The sequence below is a fragment of the Oncorhynchus masou genome, chromosome 12 (assembly GCF_036934945.1).
Source record: "Oncorhynchus masou masou isolate Uvic2021 chromosome 12, UVic_Omas_1.1, whole genome shotgun sequence".
In the NCBI taxonomy this organism is placed as follows: Eukaryota; Metazoa; Chordata; class Actinopteri; order Salmoniformes; family Salmonidae; genus Oncorhynchus; species Oncorhynchus masou.
This window is the reverse complement of record NC_088223.1, coordinates 37,348,589-37,374,043: the sequence shown is the minus strand read 5'-3', so window position 1 is coordinate 37,374,043 and position 25,455 is coordinate 37,348,589. Positions and strand designations below refer to the sequence as shown.

Below are 25,455 nucleotides of genomic sequence, written 5' to 3'. Positions count from 1 at the left end.
GATGAACGGCACGACATTGGGCCTCAGGATCTCGTCACGGTATCTCTGTGCATTCCAATTTCCATCGATAAAATGCAATTGTGTTCGTCGTCCATAGCCTACGCCTGCCCATACCATAACCCCACCGCCACCATGGGGAACTCTGTTCACAACGTTCACATCAGCAAACCTCTTGCTCACACAATGCCATACACGTGGTCGGCGGTCGTAAAGCCGGTTGGACGTTTTGCCAAATTCTTTAAAACATAATTGGAGGCAGCTTATGGTAGAGAAATTAACATTAAATTATCTGGCAACAGCTCTGGTGGACATTCCTGCAGTCAGCATGCCCATTGCACACTCAAATCTTGAGACATCTGTGGCATTGTGTTTCTTTGAATTGCAATGAATTCAATTCTACTTGCTGTCAAAATTCTGAATTGAGCCCAACCCTGCGATACAGTGGCCAACAAGAAGCCTACCAGCACTATAAATGGTATATGATCCATATTTTGTGTGTGTGTGTAATCTCAGAAACCCAGAAATAAAATGTTGCGGAATTGCGTCAGATATTCAATTAAGTTCTGGGCGAGAGGTGGTAGAAAATATTATAGAACGAGGAGCGGAGGCAGGGCAGTAGCTCCACCCCTTCTCTCTGAAAGCTTTGGGCAAGTCAATGGGCCAAATGTCCCCTCCCCTTCCAAAATTCAAAAGATGTGAGCACCTGCAAAATGGTGATTTGTCCAATATGATCAGTGACAAAAAATCTGGGCACTGGAATAAAGCTGCTTGTTAGTCAGTTTGTTGAAAGACGATACCATCTATGTTATGTGCGCCTGTCCACAAGAAATTAGTTTGTGTGTAAAACTGTTGAACACCACACAAAATACCACTACCAACAATAATGTTTTTCGAGAATATATATATATATATTTTTACATACATACATACATACATACATACATACATACATACATACATACATACATACATACATACATACATACATACATACATACATTTGAACACTCTCACATACATACATGCAAGCGCGCACACACACACACTGTACATACACACACACTGTACATACACACACACTGTACATACACACACACTGTACATACACACACAAACAAACACTGATACATATCACTTTATTTCCTTTTTTGTTTTTATAAAAATCATTATTATATATTATTACTTTGTATACGGTTGACTATTATCGTTAGATTCCTTTCAAAAGCATGCACTTCCTTCTGGTTGTCTCGTGATTCTTTATATTGCACTGAACTTTATCGCAGTGTCCTTTGTCTTTCTTTCTACTCTTGAACTCCATTCTTTCAACTTCCTTTCCTCAGTTCAATATCAGGGCAAAACAAATCCTTACGTTTCAGCAAACCCACAGATTTGAGCAGTCAATGAACTGTCTTTAAAGTCGCCTGTGGCTCTTTCATCATTGTCATTTCCAGCACTTGGTCATTCAGTTTTTTTCTCAGTCTCAGAGTGGGTAAATAGCTGGAAGGGGTGTGGAATAGCTTGCTTGGTTGATTATTGATAAGTGTATCATGTTTGTCAATCTCTCTTTCTGACTGTCCCTCTCAATTGATTGCCACGGCAACAATAGGCCCCTCCGCCACCTCTTCATCCTTCTCCTCCAACGATTGGACTATGCAGGGTGTGACCACAAAGGGTATGCGCTCTCCCATTGATTCTGGGCGTGCTAGCTGTGGACTGGTGCCTCCAATCGGGGTGGCGTCTTCTCTAAGCGGCGACGGGGTCAAAGTTGGCTCCAAGGTTAACGTAATCTCATCTTCCTGTGAAAACAGTAAATGGATGGTTTACTAACTATACTGTACTTACCAAACCGTGAAGATCAGTCAACAGTCTCTACCTGTGGGTACAGAATAACCCATTTATTAGCATTGCACGCCATCGTGTGGCTGGAGGACTGACTTTGACGTAAAACACTTGTAGTAGGCAGGACAAACATATTTTCTCGATTTCACTAATATCATCACAATCAATAAATCATAGCACTTTTTTTGTGGCTCATTCAGTAGTTTTTACCTGATAAAGTAAAATCATGTTGAGAAATAATGTTAAAAGTACCACTTATATGGCTAAAACATCCATTGGCCAAGTGTCAAAACACCAGTTTTAGATCAATATGCTTAAATAAGTTGTGATATTTTGAAGACCAATAAGTTACTCCTTACACATTTCACACTTGTGTTCAGATTACTTAAATTAGTACCTCAAACTGCACACGCACCAATATCAAGCGGTCACTCAAAACTGGAATTGATTAGCTTGTTCTACTGTATCAATAACACATGCAAATTAATCACTCACATTGATTTTGTATTTCAATCAATGGAACTGGGACAATAACCACAGCGACATGTACTATTTGCGCTCTTCTAACAGATAAACCTCAATGAAATTGGGTACACTACATATATCTGTTGATAGATGACAACCTGTCGTAGCCCATTATCAATGTATATCTCTGTGAGAAAATTATTTCGGTAGATGGCCAACATGGAAAAAGAAACATAACACTTTTGTCAACGAATCCCCACCTCACACCAGTTTCTAAATATCGACAGGGGTTGGCTTTCATTTGAAAGCTAGGTTAACCCTCAAATCCATGCATTCATGTGAGGCAAGAGACGTTTATGGGAAGAGCGCCAATTTCTTTCTAGCCACCGTGGTCTGAAAATGACAGCTGCACTATGGACTGGTCCCACTATGGACTGGTCCCACTATGGACTGGTCCCACTATGGACTTGTCCCACTATGGACTTGTCCCACTATGGACTGGTCCCACTATGGACTGGCACATATGGCAAAAACACTGGTACTTAACCAAAAACGATAAACTTTAATACTAACATCACCAATCTGAGGTAAAAGACTGTGTATTTCCTGTAATTATTGTGTGGTGAAAATGTTAGTCTGTGTAATGTAGAAATACGTTCTGTCCACCATACGGAATTTAGCGTAATATAACGTAATTAAATACAGTGCCTTGCGAAAGTATTCGGCCCCCTTGAACTTTGCGACCTTTTGCCACATTTCAGGCTTCAAACATAAAGATATAAAACTGTATTTTTTTGTGAAGAATCAACAACAAGTGGGACACAATCATGAAGTGGAACGACATTTATTGGATATTTCAAACTTTTTTAACATTGGGCGTGCAAAATTATTCAGCCCCTTTACTTTCAGTGCAGCAAACTCTCTCCAGAAGTTCAGTGAGGATCTCTGAATGATCCAATGTTGACCTAAAAGACTAATGATGATAAATACAATCCACCTGTGTGTAATCAAGTCTCAAAATAAATGCACCTGCACTGTGATAGTCTCAGAGGTACGTTAAAAGCACAGAGAGCATCATGAAGAACAAGGAAAACACCAGGCAGGTCCGAGATACTGTTGTGAAGAAATCTGTCTGCAAAAGAAAAAGTCTGCAAAAGACCTGAGACTGGGACGGAGATTTGTCTTCCAACAAGACAATGATCCAAAACATAAAGCAAAATCGACAATGGAATGGTTCAAAAATAAACATATCCAGGTGTTAGAATGGCCAAGTCAAAGTCCAGACCTGAATCCAATCGAGAATCTGTGGAAAGAACTGAAAACTGCTGTTCACAAATGCTCTCCATCCAACATCACTGAGCTTTGAGCTGTTTTGCAAGGAGGAATGGTAAAAATGTGCAAAACTGATAGAGACATACCCCAAGCGACTTACAGCTGTAATCGCAGCAAAAGGTGGCGTTACAAAGTATTACCTTAAGGGGGCTGAATAATTTTGCACGCCCAATTTTTCAGTTTTTGATTTGTTAAAAAAGTTTGAAATATCCAACGTGTGTGATAATATGGATTATATCTAAAGCAATACAAAAACTGGCTGATTTTAAGGGTTTACTGGTAACCTACAAAGCATTACATGGGCTTGCTCCTACCCATCTTTCCGATTTGGTCCTGCCGTACATACCTACATGTATGCTACGGTCACAAGACGCAGGCCTCCTTATTTTCCCTAGAATTTCTAAGCAAACAGCTGGAGGAAGGGCTTTCTCCTATAGAGCTCCATTTTTATGGAATGATCTGCCTATCCATGTGAGAGACGCAGACTCGGTCTCAACCTTTAAGTTTTTATTGAAGACTCAGCTCTTCAGTAGGTCCTATGATTGAGTGTAGTCTGGCCCAGTAGTGTGAAGGTGAATGGAAATGCACTGGAGCAACGAACCACCCTTGCTGTCTCTGCCTGGCCGGTTCCCTTCTCTCCACTGGGATTCTCTGCCTCAAACCCTATTACAGGGGCTGAGTCACTGGCTTACTGGTGCTCTTCCATACCATCCCTAGGAGGGGTGTGTCACTTGAGTGGGTTGAGTCACTGATGTGACCTTCCTGTCCGGGTTGAATTTGAAGTATTCTCTCTCTAATTATCTCTTTCTTTCTTTCTTTCCTTCTCTCTCTCGGAGGACCTGAGCCCTATGACCATGCCTCAGGACTACCTGGCCTGATGACTCCTTGCTGTCCCCAGTCCACCTGGTCGTGATGCTGCTCCAGTTTCAACTGTTCTGCCTGCGGCTATTGAACCTTGACCTGTTCATCGGACGTGCTACCTGTCCCAGACCTGCTGTTTTCAACTCTCTGGAGACAGCAGGAGCAGTAGAGATACTCTGAATGATCGGCTATGAAAATCCAACTGACATTTACTCCTGAGGTGTTGACCTGTTGCACCCTCTACAACCACTGTGATTATTATTATTTCACCCTGCTGGTCATCTAAGAACATTTGAACATCTTGGCCATGTTCTGTTTATAATCTCCACCCGGCACAGCCAGAAGAGGACTAGCCACCCCACATAGTCTGGTTCCTCTCTAGGTTTCTTCCTAGGTTCTGGCCTTTCCTTGGAGTTTTTCCTAGCCACTGTGCTTCTACACCTGCATTGCTTGCTGTTTGGGGTTTTAGGCTGGTTTCTGTACAGCACTTTGTGACATAAGCTGATGTAAGAAAGGCTTTATAAATACATTTGATTGATTGATCGTCTGAAAATCAACACGTTTTTCTTCAATCACATGGCTCACCTTAGTCTCCTCCTCTTCCTGTTGCTCTGAAATGCATTCGCTCTCCTCCTCTGGCTCCTCCCCCAAGGTCTCAACCACACCCCCAACCATGTCACCCATTGGCCCGCTCATCTGTCCGACAATCTCCACCTGCGCGGATCCCCATAGGTCAGCCAGGCGAGGGTGAGTGGGCAGGCCCAGACTGTGGATGGTGCTGTTGGGCGTGGCTTGGAGGGAGTGGTTTGCACTATGTAGTCTGTGTTCCATTGTCTGTAGATAAAGGAAACATCCCCGTGAGTCGATAGCTCATGGCTCGTGGGAGGAAATGAGTCATCTGTTGCTCTTGGCAACAAGTATTTCTGTATGTAATTAGTAGGTCTCATGTGTTGTTATTAACACTAAAGCGATGGTAGCATTACATTAACAAGAATAAAGTAAGAAGGATTAAAAAAATGGATACATTTTGTGCTAATAACACTAGCAAACTGCTAGTATACTACTGTCTTACAATGGTTGTCAGTTAGACACTTCCATGTTTTATTGAAACACTAAGTCCACCTGGTGACAGTACTCTATGAGGCAGTCCAGTCTGTCTCACCTGTTGCTGTTGGTAGAGCATTAGCTGCTGGTGCTGGTACAGCTGGATCTGCTGCAGCTGCTGGAGCTGCAGCTGGCTCTGCTGCTGCAGGGTGAGCTGTTGGGACTGCTGCTGCTGCTGGATGTAGCCCCCCACGTTGTCCACCTCGCCGTAGCCCTCACCGGGCGTCCCTCCAACCCCACCCGCCATGATGTAGGCGGCCGGCGAGGCCACGCCCGATGGATCGTTGCTGATTGGCTCCCAGGCGTCGGAGGAGGAGAGGCAATAGAGGCCCTGTGCGACGTAGGTGTTGGGCCACACGTCGGCCGAGGAGTGATGCGTCGCCTGATCTATTGTGTTCGGGAGGGATGAAGGGAGAAGTACATGTTTTATTAGACACAAGTAATAAACTGTAATCTCAGAGCAGAAAGCAAAGATTTTTGATGTGTCACAGAAGGCAGTGGATACAGGTAAACGTGGCCTTCAGTTTCCATAACAGTGGTTTACATTAGTTGGGTTCAAAGGGCCTTGAAGCAGCAGTATCACCAGATATCAGAAGATATTTACAGCAGCGTCACCATTTTGACAATAAATACACTGGAAACTTATATAAACCTCAACATATCTAAGGAGAAAATGAAAGCTCACTTGACGATGGGCAAACCGTGCCTTAGTTATTATAATGCCTATAATAATCTGATTTTAATTGGTCTCTGGGTTAATAATAGCAGAGAATAGGCCAATATGGTGCTGTTAATGAGAGTCAGGCTAAGTCCTTGTGTTAACCTACAAGCTCCCCCAGGGTTTTCTGCTACAACACAACACTACCCAACCAAACACCCCAGGGCCACAGCTACCATTTTGAGTTTCTCCACAACATTTCTTCTTAAAGCCCTGATGCACCTCTAGCCGACCTGTCAAATGGAGTGGAAATGACATCAATCAAACCGGAGGAAACAACGTCAATCACAGTGGCTGGAAGCCTTCTACAGTAAAATATGGAGCAGCACAGTCCAATACAGAGTGGTCGTGGAGCTCACAAGTCAATTATGATTTCTCTTCAGAACGACATATATATTAACTCAATGATGTGTTTTTGCATTTGGCACTAATATTGTTGTGGAAAAGTAAATGCTCCATTTAGTATAAATAAACATTTTGTATTCATTGGTTGAATCTGGAATTCATTCATTAAAGCTGAAACTGCCACATCCGTTTGCGATATCACAACAACAAAGAAGCTCATTTAAACAACGAAGACTGTTTCTTCCCCTTGGACCAATTGCACGCAAGATAGAACAGCACAGTATGTACTACGATTTCTTTTGACCACAATGCTGGATGCTCATTTCCTCCCCCCAAAAAAACAATAACAAATGCTCCTGGGGAGACCCATGGCGCTGTTGCGTCTATCGCGAATCTCAGCTTTAAATACTATATGCTATCAAACGTTATTTCTACATCCTTCTCAATTTCACAATATAGCACTGTGGATGAACAGATTCAGTGAGTGCTGTTCATTGAAATGTAGTTTGTACATTAAAAACAAAAGTTATAATAAAATGGCTGCCCTAATTCTAGTGTGTGGTGGCCATGTTTCTAGTCCTTTACCTCTGCTGGTGATGCTCTCCTGGTTGGTCTCACTGAGGTGTGCCACACTGCCTTGGTTGGAGCCAGCACAAAGGCTGTCTTCCTCCATAGATCTCCAGCCCAACAGAGTAGCCTCCGATAAGGCAAATTGTGCCATTAATCCTGGATGAAACAAGGGGACAGACTTTGTAAACAATGTCAAATACATGGTTCCAAATCTCATTTATTTACGGTGCGTTTGGAAAGTATCCAGATCCCTTGACTTTTTCAACATTGTGTTACATTTACAGCCTTAATCCACAATTGATTAAATATTTTTCCCCTCAGCAATCTACACACAATAACCAATAATGACAAAGCCAGAACTGGTTTTTAGACATTTTAGAAAATGTATAAAACAGAAAACAGGAATACCTGATATATATAAGTATTCAGACCCTTTGCTCTGAGACTCGAAATTGATCTCAGGTGTGTCCTCTTTCCATTGATCATCCTCAAGATGTTTCTACAACTTGATTGGAGTCCACCTGTGGTAAATTCAATTGATTGGACATGATTTGGAAAGGCACACACCGGTTTATATAAGGTCCCACAGTTGACAGTGCATGTCAGAGCAAAAACCAAGCCATGAGGTCAAAGGAATTGTCCATAGAGCTCCGAGATAGGGTTGTTTCAAGGCACAGATCTGGGGAAGGGTACCAAAATATTTGTGCAGCATTGAAGGTCCCCAAGAACACAGTGGCCACCATCATTCTTAAATGAGCTGACCACCCAGCCAAACTGAGAAATCGAGGGAGAAGGGTCTTGGTCAGGGAGGTGACCAACAACTTGATGGTCACTCTGACAGAGCTCTGGAGTTCCTCTGTGGAGATGGAAGAACCTTACAGAAGGACAACCATCTCTGCAGCACTCCACTAATTAGGCCATTATGGTAGAGTGGCCAGACCGCTTGGCATTTGCCAAAAGGTACTCAAAGGACACTGGGACCATGAGAAACAAGATTCACTGGTCTGATGAATCCAAGATTGAACTTTTTGGATGCCAAGCGTCATGTCTGGTGGAAACCTGCCACCATCCCTGCCACCCTTTTCAGGGACCGAGTGACTAGTCAGGATTGAGGGAAAGCAAAGTGCAGGGAGATCCTTGATGAAAACCTGCTCCAGAGCGCTCAGGACCTCAGACTGTGGAAAAGGTTCTCCTTCCAACAGGACAACAACCCTAAGCACACAGCCAAGACAACTCAGGAGTGGCTTTGGGACACGTCTCTGAATGTCCTTGAGTGGCCCAGCCAGAGCCCGGACCTGAAAATAGCTGTGCAGCGACGCTCCCCATCCAACCTGACAGAGCTCGAGAGAATCTGCAGAGAATTATTTTTACCAGGTAAATTGACTGAGAACACATTCTCATTTACAGAAACAACCTGGGGAATAGTTACAGGGGAGAGGAGGGGGGATGAATGAGCCAATTGTAAACTGGGAATGATTAGGTGACCGTGATGGTTTGAGGGCCAGATTGGGAAATTAGCCAGGACACCGGGGTTACCCTACTCTTACGATAGGTGCCACAAGATTTTTTGTGACCACAGAGAATCAGGACACACGTTTAAAGTCCAATCTGAAAGATGGCACCCGACACAGGGCAATGTCCCCAATCACTGCCTTGGGGTATTGGGATATATTTTTTTAGGCCAGATGAAAGAGTGCCTCCTACTGGCCCTCCAACACCACTTCCAGCAGTATCTGGTCTCTCATCTAGGGACTGACGAGGACCAACCCTGCTTAGCTTCAGAAACAAGCCAGCAGTGGGATGCAGGGTGGTATGCTACTGGCTAATAATGGGAAAAACTTCCCAAATATAGGTGTGCCAGGCTTGAGGCGTCATACCCAAGATTCATACCCAAGACTCAAGACTGTAATCGCTGCCAAAGGTGCTTCAACAAAGTACTGGTAAAGGGTCTGAATACTTATCCAAATGTTATATTTCAGTTTTTTATTTGTTATAAATGTGCAAAAATATTTTTGCTTTGTCATTATGAGGTGTTGTGTGTAGATTGATGAGGACATTTTTTTATTTAATCCATTTTAGAATAAGGCTGTAATGTAACAAAATGTGGAAAAAGTCAAGATCGCTGAATACTTTCCAAATGCACTGTACGTATTGATTTGTTTAATTTTCACTGGTTCTTCTGTTCACTCTTACCTGCGGTGAAGCGGGCTTCCTTTTCTCCTTCACTGAGTTCACTGTACATTTCACTCTCCCTCCTCCTATCCTTTTCGCGTTGCGAGGTTGGGATTTTGGCGACCACAGCCCCTTCAGTCCCAGTGGATGGTGTGTTCCAGCTCTGCCATTCGATCATGTGAGCCACCTTGCCCGAGGCCATGGCAGTGGGCTTTGTCACTTTATCCTTCATGGAACGGGACACGCCTAAATAAAGAATAGAGGTGGGGGGGGGATTTTGCTTTACAACACATTCAATTTCTGAATATGGCACCTCCCACGACGGATTTGGGCTCAGGAAGTGAAATGGGCTAGGATGCGTGGACAATGCTTAACGGGTTATGCATTCTTTCTGGAAGGCATAGAATTCAGTACAAAATGGCTTCTTCCTCTTTCATGGATGTCTCTCAGCAATTCTGGGTGGTTGGAGATTGAAGTTGATGTAGATGGGGCTTACTGCATTATTAAAAGCTGTCTGTTTATTCATCATGGCTTGTTGACTTGATCGATCTCTCAGTCACCTGTCGTGAGCAATCAGGGTGAACTAGAGAACTCTATGAACCATATTAATATTCCGTCTTCACGTTTGAAATTCACCAAGGAGACGAGATTCATTAGACTTGAAGCATTTGTTTGTAATTCAAATGTGAAAAAAGTTACCTTCGCTGTAAACATCATTCTGAAAAAGCACCACTGCAAATCGTTAATTAAAGTGCAAATATCTGACGATAAAGAGGGATGTACTATTTATTCGGTGTAAGTGTTTGGGGGGAACAATGCACATCTAATTAAATCAACTGAGTGTGAACTGAATACACTGAGCAAAAGCAGATATGCTGGGCTGAAGCTTTGTTGATTTGACAAATGTTGTTCTCATAAAAATGCTAATTTCCTTCATAAAATAATATCCATTGTCGATTTATATTCAGTGTTATGCAAAGTTATTTTGGGAGTAAGGAAAGTAATGCTTTTGAGGTCTTTATCATTCCAAGGTCGATATAGTCTGACTGTTAAATACACACGATATCAAATCAAATGTACTTCAACTGCAACAGAAACGACCACAACACTAACAATACACTAAAAGCACAGACAAGCACAGAGCCATAAAACTGCCTTGCCAACACAATAAAAACAGACCACCACCACAAACACCACGCTACATTTCCCAACACGCCTGTGGAGATTTTTATTTCGATTTAATTTTTTTTTTATCTGATTGGATTCCATCAATTGCCCATAAGCGGTAAATTGACGTGTGCATTAGATATCAATGGGGAGGAAGGGAGTGAAACAGGAAGGGCACCCATGTTGGCTCCATCTCCCCCTCCTGTCTGGAGCCAACATGGCATTGGTTTACCATCTACCAGGACAGACACACACCTGACACACCTGTCAGTGAGGACTTAGCCAGAGCACCGATCCCGTAGGCGCTGGAGTTCCTCTTCAGACGAGGCAGGATGGAAGTGGTGTCCTCCATCGAGAGCTGTAGAAAGGGATGAGGCGAGGAAAGAAAGAAAGAATTGTGGAAGAGAAAGGGGAGAGGAATGGCCGATTGTTGAGAGGGGGCAAAACAATATTATTGGTTGAGGGATTAGATATGCAATACAATTTAATTGAGAAAATAGAGGAAAATTCTACTTAACAATCAAATACAACTACCATCATATTAAGCAAAATTGACATTACATTATCCAACACATCCCAAATCATATCGGCACTTTGGTCAAACCAGCAATAGTCAGCACAGTGGTGTAGTAGTTCAATGTGCAGACACTGGACTGTACCCGTAGGGCCTGTGATTCATATGCTTGATAAATAAAGGAGCATCACGCTAGCAGCTAGCATTATTAGCTACCGTAGATTATGGTAAGGTTGTTACAGCTTCGTATCCCCCAGCCGGAGATACTATGTAACACAGGCAGCACAGTAGATTAGCAGCAACGCTCTGCAGACAGAGTGAGCCAAACCACGCGGCGGGACGGACGGAGGAGGAAGAGGGCGAGATTAGCAAAGGATTTACATGGATTCCCTTGCAGGAAAACTCGGCACGCCCATGCTGAGAGAGAGAGAGAGGGAGGTGGAGGAAGAACGCCGGGAGAGATATACAGTAGGTATGTGTGTAGAGGAGGCGGGAAAGGGAACCCAACAGAGAGGAGAATTAAAAGAAGAACAGCTCCAGCGACAATGACAGAAACCAAAAAAATAAGGTGTGCAAAGGATTCGCAGGACGAAACCAGTGGTAGTAAAATTCTAAAGATTTGGGTGGAGGGGGAAGAGAAAGAATGTGAGTGATGGAATATCAAAAGAGGAAGAGAGATTTGGACGAAGCGGGCGGGGGGGATTTAAATATTGATACATTTTGGATAGATTAGATATGAGAATTCACTGTCTGTGAAGGAATAGATTCTCTCATATCAGCTTGACCATCTGCTTTGGAAATCGGAAAACAAAACAAAAAATGGTTGTATTGCCATTGAAGTCAGTGTTGGTGTTTGTCGTGCTTCCCACCCAATAATAGGATAGAACTAATTATTCATAATTGAATGATATCTTATTTATCATAACAAATACTGTACTGAGAAATAGGACAAAACTGTGCCCATACATAAAATGGTGCCCCGTGTGATGTCATTCTCCTACTATACTCCAAGTCAATATTCACGTCATAAGTAATTCCCCTCAACCACACCCACAAATTAGGAACAACAAACATTATTTTCCATTGACCCCCAAAAAAAGCCAACTTCATCATACATTTGTAGTTATACAGAAATAACAAAACATGCCAAAAGCTAGTGTGTTGTTCAGTGTAAATGTAACCAGGTCAAACATCCCGACATACAGTTCAGAATGCTCCCGAGTAGGGAAATAGAGCCTGCGAGAACAGCCCTGTGGCTGCAGGCTATACGGTATGGGAGAGTGGGAAATTGTGGGGACCCAGAGTCCAAGTATGCTATATGTGTGGAAAACATTTCATCCCAGGTAAGACGTTTAACTTGTTTAGTATAGTCTGTATGTTTGTGTTGTTGGTCTTGGTTAGCTTAATGTTCTGGTCGGTAGCTAGCTGGAACTCACGCGGCTGCTAGCGCCACCATAACAAGAGGCATGAGGGAAGCCCTACAATATGATGTTTTTCTAAGTAGTGAGAACTCTCAGGAGCAGGCAATGTCGAAAAGTACTTGTCTTAAATGTAGATTTGTAATTGGCTAAAACAAGAATACTGCAAGAAAATTGCGTTTGAAAAAGGTCAAGTGTTTTCTGTGAGCAAATAGGATCAACAAGGTAAAAATGGGTTGTTTTCCCCCAAGGCGGCCCGGGTCGCGACATTCTATCTAATACCGACTGAGAGCATACACTAGTCATAGAATTGTGGAATCTGACTCATCATCAGGCCTATCATACTCCAATGTTATGATAACAAGGAAAGGCTTGAGGTCAAATCTGACCTAGTTGCCAGGGCCAACAGCCACTTCTGCAGGCAGTTAAGTGGCCCTACTGGAGTATGCCCATTGGCCATTGTATTTTGTCATAAAGAATTAGGCTGGCCTTAGACAGGTGTTGGAAGTTGGTTGGATATAAGGAGTATTGCTCAGTCCAACCTAGTTGAACAGACTAGATTTGAGATTCACAGATACATTTTAGATTCCATTCCCACATACTCAGGGGCCTGGTGTAAATTATTGCTAGGAATATGTATTATGGAGACTGGTCTTGCGAAAGGCCTGAAATGTCCAAATTAAACATTCTCGACTGTATTGCCATTTCTTGTTGTTTCTATAGGAGTATGTATTGCAACTGCAAGTGAATCTTTTTTTCACCTTGTAATACCTTCTTATAAAACACCTCATGAGTTGTCAGAGTGATTTAGCAATCCCCGTGAAGTCCAAGCTAGCCGCCCAGAGGATTTCTGCTTTAGTTGGGATGGTGATAAACGAATGCCACAAAATGCTGAATTATTCACTGAAAAAAAGTGACCGGGGGTCAGTGCTTACTCTTTATTTATGAGGGCTTGCGGTGTGGGGTGTCACTAGAAAGGATTTATCATGGTTCAAATGTGCATTAACAGAAAGGGTGAGCAAGGAGCAGCAGGGCGTCAGCGTCCTTGGAACTTCTTCTTCCTAGCAACAGGCCCAGTGATTTCTGGGAACAGGTTTCCCCCGGTGAAGCACTTGTGTGTCAGTCGGCCAATCAGACATCAGTGGCCGTGTTGTTGCCATCAAACTCTGGCCAGTCCAGAGGAGCGCATACTGTCTTTCTAACCTTGTGTGTCAGTCGGCCAATCAGACATCAGTGGCCGTGTTGTTGCCATCAAACTCTGGCCAGTCCAGAGGAGCGCATACTGTCTTTCTAACCTTGTGTGTTACGAGGCTGCTGGCTGCATCCACCTTCAGCTCAGCTGCCACTGCTGTGTTGACATCATACAGTGGCATCTTGGATCACAGACTCATTCATCCGAATGTGGACGGATTTCATCCACCATAATCCAGAAATATATGGGGTAACTTTTTATTTATTTATCACAACGTCTAAATTGAACTGTGTTTTGTTACTTGTCGGATGGGGGATGGGGGGGGGGGGGTCCCATAAAATATCAAATAGCATATTAAGTGTAGTAGAATATGCTTTCTTTGTATTTAAAACATCTGTGGTGGTCTTGTTGGTTGTCATTGTGGAGTGTGTTTTTTCTGTTTAAATAGACCCCACTGTGTATTGCAATTCAGCCTTGTAGCCTCTTTCAAGAGACAAAAACAGCAACAGTGGTAAAGGATGTGAGATGGATCGTATGCTATGTCCCTGGAGTGGGAGATTATATATAGCACCGTAATGGTTTTGGCTCTCGAGACCAGCTCCGGTGACCTCTGTGAGAAATTCAATACAAACCATCTCTGAGCAACATTATGTCATGGCACTCTCAGTATAGGAAGCAGCGTGAACGAGTCAAGCTCAGTTTCACTACTAGATATGAGAAACCATGAAATGACCCTTTTCCTCGATGACCATCTTGGCTCAAGGATCCATTTGACATAAATATGAAATACACTCGAGAGTAGAGCTGGAGTGGTATAAAATCCAGACAAATGATATTTCACTTCAGGGGGGATAAAATGTACTGTATATATCGAAATGTCCTTCATACCTGCTCCCCATCTTTCCGTACGGGAACAGCGTCCGCTGCTAGAAAAAAAAAGATAGAGAAAGCAGATAGAAGAAGATGAAGCCAGCCTTATGCAACCTTTACTGAGTAGAGCTGACAGCACTCTCCAACATGTATGCTAACATTCACACAAAGCACTAAAATGTGATTATTATTTGCACCAACTGTTAGCACATTAGGAAAAACTAGTATGTGTCATCATGGGCCAAGATCATTAGATTCCTATACTTGATTATGTTTACAATGGCCTCAAATGACAGTTCAGTATGTCCTATTTCAACTGTGTGATCATTAGGATGCATTGGACAGTAGGCCTAGTAAATCATGCATTCAAATACATATTACATTACATGCTAATCTGTTATGTTTTCATTATTATTTAACTGTTAGTAAGGCATATTGTATTATTATACCCAAAATACAGAAAATATGGTAAAGTAATATTATATTGTCACATACTGTAAATTGACACTGCATTACGTGCCCTCTTCTCCACACAGATATAAGCTGAAAAAAGTCATTAATTGAATTCAAAATCCTTAAAACACTTGTCTGTATTGTTTTATATCATAACATCTCACTTGAACACATATACAGTTAAAAGGGGAGTCGAACAGAGTTCATAATTGAAACACATCTTCATGACCATCTAAGGGCCCCCATCTAAATCTGAACACGTTTAACACATGAACGTGTCTTTTAAACAGGAAACAAACAAAATATAGATAGAAATAGAAATAGATCCAACATAAAAGAAAGTCAAATTGAGTTCTAAAATCTGATTTGAAACACTTTAACTACAGCTGAGTTGACACACAGGGGAAGCTGGAGGCCATTTTCCTCCATCAGACACTCACACACCAGAGACCTCTAAAGCTGATGGAACTCCAAGATAACCGAGGAGAAAGAGGGCGAGTAAGAGGTAGTAGCACTCAATGAAAAAAAGAGAAAGGAGGGCAGGGAGGGTTGGGAAATGTGGACAAGAAAACCAAGGGTATACCAAGATGGGGCAGAGAAAACAGGACAAAACTACGAGGAGGAGGAGGAGAAGGAGGAGGAGGGTGAGCGTTCCAGTAGGCCAATATTTTAATGGTATCAATTGGTGTCTATGGTGTGTTATCAAGCCTGCATCTTAACCAATGGAATGAGAAGGTGGTGAATATTTTTTGTTGTTGGTGTTAAAACAATCGTCACAATATTTCAGTGAATTGTGTCCACAGTTGATCACCACCTCGTGTGTGAGGTCCACCCATCTGTAAAACATGCACAAAAAGAGCAGGCCCAAACACACTCATCTTTTCCCACACTTGTCACCCTGGCCTGTCAAGAGGTTTTCAATCTTCATAGGCATCACTGTCATCTAACAGCTTGTAATAAACTAGACAGGCAGACCTCTTGATCTCATAGAGAACTAAGCCTCCTCCACTTTGCTGTAGAATTTGCCTCGTGGTAGAGAATTTTCTTCTTTCCCTCGTTCATTGATGATTCAAAACATCTGAGTCAGATAATGAACCGTTTGAGAGGAGAGGTAAGGTCTCAACCGCCACAGCAGTCTTATGATACAACTGTACAATTACGAAGGTGGGGGGAAAGCTTTGTTCTGAGAAATTGTGTGAGCTCGGGAAGGGTAGGACTAGGTTCACACAGTGGGCGAAATAACAGGGGCTCGCCACTCACGCTGAACTGAGCGAATTCCTTACGGGTGCATTAGCCTGCTGTGACCAACCGAGCGGAAGCCAGAAGCCGCGCGGGTCATCAAAGCAAACGGCAGGGGAAAGGGAGAATCGTCGGACACTGCCGCAATCGCTCCTGACAGATCTCGTGGTTCGGAATGTTGGGCACCACCATCATCTGTCTTTTGCGATCACTTGGGGCCGAGTAGGGCGTCTTGGCTGTCACACGGTGGATGACGTGCTCCCTGACGCTGATTCCGGGTGAAGGCCAAAGTCTGACTCATTTCAGCTCCAGTACCAGTGCCGAATGGAGTTCTAGCAGGACATAGTACTGAAAAAATGTTATTCTGAGCGCATATACAGTGACTATCATGGCAAGGAATGGCCAAGGTAAGAGCAGAGCTTGTAACCAAAGTGACAACCTGGGGAAATGGCACCTCGACATTTCAGCATCGGTTACCGTAGCCTTTATGAGGGGACTTTATTTGTGATAAAAAAACTGTTGGAGCTACCACAAATACTGTCAACCTAATATACAAAAGCATTGGACCCGAAATACATACCCACTGGGCACAGACATCAATTCAATGCCTATTCCACATTGGTTCAACGCAATTTCATTGAAATGAAATGGGAACAACGTTTATTCAACCAGTGTGTTCCCAGTGGGTAACTACTGTGTAAAAAAAAAAAGAGTTGGATAGCTGTTCCAAACTACTACTGGCAGAAGAATCACCAAAACAACATGCTACTAATTCAAATGATATGTCTCAGAGTTTAAGTTAACACTTAGCCATCCTAACACAACCCATGCTTCTCCCTGTTTTCTTTTCTCCATTCCTCCTTTACTCTCACCCTTCCAAATTCCTTCCTTCCTACCATCCACCTCCCTCTCCCTGAGCCTCTCTCTCCCCTCTTCTCCTATGACCACTAGCAGTCTTCCACTCTAACGGTCAGTAGCAGCTCAACCATGACCACCCGTCAAGTAAACTCCATCGACAAGTCACCTTGGCCTCATGTGCGTCACCTTGCGAGTTGTCCGTCAACTCGCGTCATCAGCCGTACGGTGTATGTGGCACAGTGAGCATGCTCCACTCAATACCGAGCATCCGTCAGTCAGTCTGTCAGCACTTTTAATGAAATCAATATTGGGGGGGATTCCTGTGTAATGCAATATCTCAAAGACACTCAATAGAACCGAATAACAAACAAGATGAGCGGTGCAAAATAGGACACAACAAGCTACAGCAGGTCTCTGGCCAGGTCAAGGCTTCAACAGATTGTTTAGCAGTGCGTTTTCATATGGGAAATTGAAGAAGGCTTACAGTGCCTTGCAAAAGTATTCATCCCCCTTGGCGTTTTTCTATTTTGTTGCATTACAACCTGTAATTTCAATGGATTTTTTATTTGGATTTCATGTAATGGACATACACAAAAAAGTCCAAATTGGCGAAGTGAAATTAAAAAAATAACTTTTTTCAAAAAATTTAAGAAAACAAAAATGGAAAAGTGGTGCGTGCATACCTATTCACCTCCTTTGCTATGAAGCCCCTAAATAAGATCTGGTGCAACCAATCACCTTCAAAAGTCACATATTTAGTTAAATAAAGTCCACCTGTGTGCAATCTCAATGTCACATGATCTCAGTATACAGTCGTGGCCAAAAGTTTGAGAATGGCACAAATATTAATTTTCACAAAGTCTGCTGCCTCAGTTTGTATGATGGCAATTTGCATATACTCCAGAATGTTATGAAGAGTGATCAGATGAATTGCAATTAATTGCAAAGTCCCTCTTTGCCATGCAAATTAACTGAATCAAAAAAACACATTTCCACTGCATTTCTGCCCTGCCACAAAAGGACCAGCTGACATCATGTCATTGATTCTCTCGTTAACACAGGTGTGAGTGTTGACGAGGACAAGGCTGGAGATCACTCGGTCATGCTGATTGAGTTTGAAATAACAGACTGGAAGCTTCAAAAGGAGGGTGGTCCTTGGAATCATTGTCTTCCTCTGTCAACCATGGTTACCTGCATGGAAACACATGCTGTCATCATTGCTTTGCACAAAAATGGATTCACAGGCAAGGATATTGCTGCCAGTAAGATTGCACCTAAATCAACCATTTACAGGATCATCAAGAACTTCAAGGAGAGGGGTTCAATTGTTGTGAAGAAGGCTTCAGGGCGCCCTAGAAAGTCCAGCAAGCACCAGGACCGTCTCTTAAAGTTGATTCAGCTGCGGGATCGGGGCACCACCAGTACAGAGCTTGCTCAGGAATCATAGCAGGCAGGTGTGAGTGCATCTGCACGCACAGTGAGGTAAAGACTTTTGGAGGATGGCCTGGTGTCAAGAAGGTCAGAAAAGAAGCCACTTCTCTCCAGGAAAAACATCAGGGACAGACTGATATTCTGCAAAAGGTACAGGGATTGGACTGCTGAGGACTGGGGTAAAGTCATTTTCTCTGATGATTCCCCTTTCCGCTTGTTTGGGGCATCTGGGAAAAAAGCTTGTCCGGAGAAGACAAGGTGAGCGCTACCATCAGACCTGTGTCATGCCAACAGTAAAGCATCCTGAGACCATTCATGTGTGGGGTTACTTCTCAGCCAAGGGAGTGGGCTCACTCACAATTTTGCCTAAGAACACAGCCATGAATAAAGAATGGTACAAACACATCCTCGGAGGGCAACTTCTCCCAAACATCCAGGAACAGTTTGGTGACGAACAATGCCTTTCCCAGCATGATAGAGCACCTTGCCATAAGGCAATAGTGATAACTAAGTGGCTCAGGGAACAAAACATCGATATTTTGGGTCCATGGCCAGGAAACTCCCGAGACCTTAATCCCATTGAGAACTTGTGGTCAATCCTCAAGAGGTGGGTGGACAAACAAAAACCCACATTCTGACAAACTCCAAGCATTGATTATGCAAGGATGGGTTGCCTTCAGTCAGGATGTGGCCCAGAAGTTAATTGACAGCATGCCAGGGCGGATTGCAGAGGTCTTGAAAAAGAAGGGTCAACACTGCAAATATTGACTCTGCATCAACTTCATGTAATCGTCAATAAAAGCCTTTGACACTTATTAAATGCTTGTAATTATACTCCAGTATTCCATAACAAAAATATCTAAAGACACTGAAGCAGCCAACAGAAATTAATATTTGTGTCATTCTGAAAACTTTTGGCCACGACTGTATATACATACACCTGTTCTGAGAGGATCCAGAGTCTACAACACCATGAAACAAGGAGCACCACCATGCATGCGGCACCATGAAGACCAACGAGCTTTCCAAACAGGTCAGGGACAAAGTTGTGGAGAAGTACAGATCAGGATTGGGTTATAAAAAAAATATCAGAAACTTTGAACATCCCACGGAGCACCATTAAATCCATTATTAAAAAAATTGAAAGAATATGGCACCACAACAAACCTGCCAAGAGAGGGCCGCCCACCAGAACTCACGGACCAGGCAAGGAGGGCATTAATCAGAGAGGAGAAGAGTTATGCATGCTCAAGTTCTGTTTTTTTTTGTCTTATTTCTTATTTGTTTCACAATAAAACAATGTTTGCATCTTCAAATTGGTAGGCATGTTGTGTAAATCAAATTATACAACCCCCCCCCCAAAAAAAAAAATTGATTTTAGTTCCAGGTTGTAAGGTAACAAAATAGGACAAACGCGAAGGGGGGGGGGTGAATACTTTCACAAGCCACTGTACTTTGCTAAATGTCTCACCACCCATGAAAGGCAAGACATTAAGTCAATGACAGATATGTGATTGATTGATGAAGGCCTATAACATCTGCAAAATACTCTTGAGTATAAAAACATCAAGACCACCTGTTTGTCGAGCTGGTATAAAGGATCGGGAGACAGGTGCAGAGGTGCAGTAATGCACCTAATTAGGTTTTTTTTATTTACCCAAATTACAGCGTGCCGTGTAAAGGCACGGGGACGAAGACCAAATAAACACGTCTACAAAACACAGGGTTGAGACCCGAACAAAAGAGCGAGGAGTACCTCTAATAATACCACAAGCGCACAATAATTAACACATGAGACGAGACCCGTAATCATCTGTGCAATCCACAAGGGCACGAAAACCCAAAAAGCACAGCACAGGTACTCACACGCACCAACAAACATTGTAACAATAATCGACAAGACCATGGAAACCAAAGGGCACATACAAATACTAATCAGTGGGAACGAGGGACAGGTGTGCATTATGAACGTTCCGGAGGGATCCGTGACACTGTTCTTTCCATGACATAAACTGACCAGGTGAAAGCTATAATTCCTTATTGATGTCACTTGCTAAATCCACTTAATTTATTGTAGATGAAAGGGAGGAGACAAGTTAATGAAGGATTTTTAAGCCTTGAGACATTTGAGACATGGGTTGTGTATGCATGCCATTCAGAGGGTGAATGGGCAAGACAAAATATTTAAGTGCCTTTGAACGGGGTATGGTAGTAGGTACCAGGCGTACCGGTTTGAGTGTGTCAAGAACTGCAATGCTGCTGGGTTTTACATGCTCAACAGCTTCCCGTGTGTCTCAAGAATGGTCCACCACTCAAAGGACATCCAGCCAACTTAACACAACTGTGGGAAGCATTGGAGTCAACATTGGCCAGCATCCCTGTGGAAAGCTTTCGATACCTTGTAGAGTCCATACCTGGTGAATTGAGTCTGATCTGAGGGCAGAATTGGACGCAACTCAATATCAGGAAGGTGTTCCTAATGTTTTGAACACTCAGTGTATGTGTACTCCGCCAATAAAATTTGACGTGCCCATTTGAAATCGAATAACTTCTTGCCATAATCCGCCTCATAAAGCCTGTGACGAACCACTACAGTAAGCACGCTAAACTGCTGAGATTGACATTGCTATGCCAATCTTCCTTGATATATAACCACAGAACAAACCAACACAATACTGAGTGAGCACGGTTATTAAAGAGCTCTGTTGTCTCCCAGAGTCTAGGAATAAACACAGCTGCCAACCATTCATCGTGAACGACATCCGTTATGAACATAATGGAATACACTGTAAGAACGAGATTCGGCAGGCTACGCAATTCACCGGAATAACAGTAGGACACAGTAGAATCAGATCATGCTCTCTTGTTGACATGGCACGGTTCCTCTGAATGTTTCCCAGAGGATCTCAACACGGTGTGGGGGTGCGCTGTTGACCCATATTTACTGTAAGTATCTCCCCTCCATTCCGCATCCACCGACCTCACTCCATACCCGATGCTATATATAGCAAGTTATGCTTATTATAACAATAGCGCTCGGGGCAATGGGCTGTTGTTGTTTAATCACAAGACATCAACCTCAGTTCATATGTGATATCAAACGGCCCATGTCACGTGATAAGACACACTAACATGGGCATGTCTATTTAGTAGACAAAGCAAACCGTTTGTTTGTTTGTTTGTTTGGCAGTAAGTATTGGTAGGAGTAACAGTGGTGTTTTATACAAGTTACAGCATCTTTCTAAAACCCCATGTGTTAAATACTACGGACGCAAACCATGACGGAGAGAGAGATGAGGACATAAATGAGAAACCCAGTCAGAGGGAAAACTCCCTTACAGCAAACAAGGAAAACCCTAGTGTCGTTTTCCTGCTACAAATTCCACATCCACTGACACCTTCCCTAGTTTGTTTTCACACACACATTTCGCACACTCATTTGTCTCTAAAACGCCAAGGCTGGCTTTAATTTCCACGCTCGATACACATGCTACACATCCTCCACAGACTCAATGACAATCAAAGGTCATCTCCGACGGCGAGCCTCCGTTTGTTTTCATAAAGGAACTGGCAAATGTTTAAAAGAGGGCAACCCCCCCCCCTCCCCCTCCCTCTTATGTATCCCCCCAAACAACGACACACCACTCTTTAATTCATCTGTTATACTATCTACAGTACAACACACTCGCGATAATATCTTATCCAATCGGAGAGAGATCGAGCTCAGTGAAATCAACTGCTGCCTATGTCACAGCCGGACAGACCGTAGGAGTTCCACAGACCATGTAATTCCATTCAGTCAACAGTATGCTCCGTGAAACTAGTTTTAGCACTGAAACTCTCCATACACCTCAATGTAGCTCCACCGGCTGTATTAACAATTGGCACCGTTAACTTTCCTCAGTTAACCTACATGTGCAGCGCACCCGGGCTCCCACCTGGGTTTGACCGGTCATGACTCATCCAATGCGGGTCATAGTCCAGCCAAGTGAGTGTGTGTTTGTGTGTCTCAATTTTATACAGTACCTCTTAACCTGAAATGCGCTGCCGCACGCATGCTTCAATTTATTACCTGCTGGCATGACGCACTGAGACAGAGGAGAGGAGCATTTACGATTTTCTCAGACACAGTGAATGGTTCTCTTAGCTCTATTATCAAGGCAAGAGGGCAGCTAAACAAGAGGGAGTGCGCACACAAACACACAGTCAAACTAACAGTCCTTCTTCCATAATGAAATTCAGAGGTCTGCTCTCTTTCTCTCTGCTTTACTCTTTCCTTTTTCTTTCTCTCCATCACTATTTATACGTGCAACAGTACACCATGCAGACACTGCTAGCAGGATTTCTCATCATTCTTTTCTCTCTCTCCCTCTCTCCCTCCCTCTCTCCCTCTCGCTCGCTTTCTCTCTCCTCTCTCTCGTTCTCTCCTTTCACCTGTCTCCCCTGAGATCATTGTAAACAGCCTCTAACGTCATCGTTCAGTCTCTCTGTCTCCTCAGAACCTTCTGCATCTCTCTCTCTCTCTCACACACACACACACACACACACACACACACACACACACACCAATCGCCATCCACACATGGTCGTACAGCCCATCAGGCATATAAAGCTGAAATGTCAACCCGAGTCGCCCCTTATTCCAGTCCACTACAAATCGTCTCACGTCCTGCCTTCACTTCCACTGTCATGCTGGTGCCTTTCCATCTCTCCCTAGTCCACACACACATTCACCATGATCAAACAAAAAAACTCTATTGTATGTCTAGCCTCGGTCGAACGCTGCTGAGCCAGGTTAACCCAACACGTCTCCATAGAAACGTACATACAGTTTCAGAGGAGAAATTGAGAGCCCTCCTTACCTCCCCCACTCCCACCCTCTTCCATTTCTCTCGTCACTGGGGGAAAAGCAGAAGGGGGAAAAGATGGGGGTCTGCTTACTGATGGTCCGGGAGCCGATGCAGCCCATGGTGTCTCTCTCACAGAGGCCTTGGAAGCAGCAAGCGAGGAAGCGCCACCCTTTCACCAGGCATTCTCTCCACTCCTCTTCTCTCCTCCCGTCTCGCTCCGTATGTGTGTGTGCGTTTGTGCACGTCTCTCACTCGCTCGCTCTCTCTCTCTCCTCCTCTTGCTCTGCTTTTCTCTCGCGCGCTCCCTCTCTCTCTCATTACCTCCGTCAAGCACACTGGCACACACACAGAGACACACAAAGTCCAGTGTTGCGATGCTGGAGCATCCCAGTTAGTCAGTCAGCAAGTCAAATGTGTCTGAGAGCAGGGGAGGATGGAGGGAGGGAAAGATGACAAGCAAGTACCAGCTACTTCATATGCCATTAATATCCCAACTCTCTAAATGATTTAAGCATCACAAATTTAGCAGAGATATTGACCTATTCTATGAAATGGAAATGTCCTCTGTATCTTCTGACGGTGTGAAGAATGAGTGTCCAGTACATATCTTTTCCCCCACCTCTCTTTCTCTCTCGCTCTAACAATGCAGCACAGCTGTTTTCCTCTCCTTCTGCCCCTCCCTCTTTCTGTCTCTCTCCATCTCACTCACACAATATGCATATAAACAAAGAATGGGATTCAATTGTGAGGAGGCGAGGCAGGAGGACAATGGAAGAGTCCCTAAGCTCTCTGACTCTCTCCTACTCCCTCTGCTTCTGATTTTATGCTCAAAGTCCAATCTCACACATTGAATACTTGTTTTTCCCCTCGGGAGCTCAATGCTTTGACAGAATTGGCTGTCCAAAAATGTAAAATGTGTTCAAACTGATTTAAACATATGTTTAAAATATGCAAACATCTATTGGTTAACATAGAATAGAATAGCTCAAATAATAACTTATGGGTAAGTATTCATCTAACACCAAGAGAGAGAGACAGATGGAGAGGAAGAGAGGGGGAGCTGAGGAGGATGGAGGATGGGTGCTGTGAGTCGTGTTAAAGAGCGACGGCCTTTAAAATGCTACGAATCCCTTTGAAAATGGCCTATGTGGCATCGATATGTGTTAGAAAGAGTTATTATTGTGTCAAAATTGATTACAAAGTGTAAACAGGAAGTCAGTCTCCTCTAAAACAAAGTTAGGAAAATCCGTGCATCACAACAGGTAAAATTAAGGTTGGGTTTTGATTTGACAATGTACATTTGCATTTTTTTTAACTTGAGAAATACTGCACCAAACACCTTAGATGTAAAATTGTGCAACTAAAACATCCTTGGAAAAATCATAAAACATTTATGAGAGTTACTTTAGATTCATTCTGGGGATTTTGAGGAATTGAAATAGGCTTAATCGGTCAGGAAACACTCATCCAATACTGAAATCTAGTTTTTGTAATGAGCAACTGAAAAACACTCTTGCCAATCAGCGTGTTCAGTGGCGCTTTAAGGAGTGGTGATACTGAGATGCACAAATTAGTATTTTAGGAGAGAGGGGGAGGGATGAGGTAAGGTGACAGAGGAGGAGAGGTGAAAGGGAGACAGAGGCAAGGATGGATGCTCGTGGGTTGCATACAGAAATAAACATACAGCCATGTTTCTATTTATAGCTGTGTGTGTTTGTTACCTGTTGTGGTAAACCGTGGGGTGTTGGGTTGAGTGTGCAGAGATGGACACAGAGACCGAGATCTAGTCAGAAAACAGAACTTTACTATGCAACAAAAAATAACATAACAACAAAATAACAGGGTTGGCTCAGTCCTTCTTCTCATATTTGGCTTCGTGCCTCCGGGGGCTTCGTTCCCCTCGATAGGCTCACTCCTTGCCTCTCTCTTTGTCTACCTCACGGTGTGCCACGGTGCTCCTTATATGTGGCTTGCACGGCTGGTTGGCACTCTCCCCTAATTACCTCTACTTGGGGCCAACAGCGTCGGGGTGCCCAGCCCGTGTACTCCCAACAGAG

The 25,455-nt window shown here is 43.4% G+C and overlaps 1 protein-coding gene across 5 annotated transcripts; it reads right to left on the bottom strand.

The window, feature by feature from the left end:
* Positions 1 to 1,122: 1,122 nt before the first annotated feature.
* Positions 1,123 to 23,927, bottom strand: LOC135550004 (uncharacterized). 5 transcript variants are annotated; one of them, XM_064980427.1, is made up of 9 exons: positions 23,490 to 23,927; positions 15,063 to 15,110; positions 14,586 to 14,623; positions 10,838 to 10,931; positions 9,428 to 9,652; positions 7,250 to 7,390; positions 5,660 to 5,988; positions 5,083 to 5,331; positions 1,123 to 1,796 (listed from the first exon to the last, which is right to left on the bottom strand). In XM_064980427.1, the coding sequence occupies exons 1-9, from the start codon at positions 23,515 to 23,517 to the stop codon at positions 1,581 to 1,583; spliced, it is 1,368 nt and encodes a 455-aa protein (XP_064836499.1). In that variant the 5' UTR covers positions 23,518 to 23,927; the 3' UTR covers positions 1,123 to 1,580. The 5 variants fall into 5 exon arrangements, with proteins under 5 accessions (XP_064836499.1, XP_064836498.1, XP_064836497.1 ...); XM_064980426.1 differs by having other exon boundaries at positions 10,829 to 10,931; positions 14,586 to 14,620; positions 23,490 to 23,926; XM_064980425.1 differs by having other exon boundaries at positions 10,829 to 10,931; positions 23,490 to 23,925.
* Between the last annotated feature and the right edge of the window lie 1,528 nt (positions 23,928 to 25,455).

Excerpts from the sequence above, each read along its gene's own strand:
- LOC135550004 (XM_064980425.1), bottom strand. The coding sequence starts at position 23,517 with ATGGGCTGCATCGGCTCCCGGACCATCA. Across the intron at positions 10,932-14,585 it reads TACGGAAAGATGGGGAGCAG|CTCTCGATGGAGGACACCAC; the intron begins GTATGAAGGACA and ends CCCTTTCTACAG. Across the intron at positions 5,989-7,249 it reads GGAGAGCATCACCAGCAGAG|ATCAGGCGACGCATCACTCC; the intron begins GTAAAGGACTAG and ends CGAACACAATAG.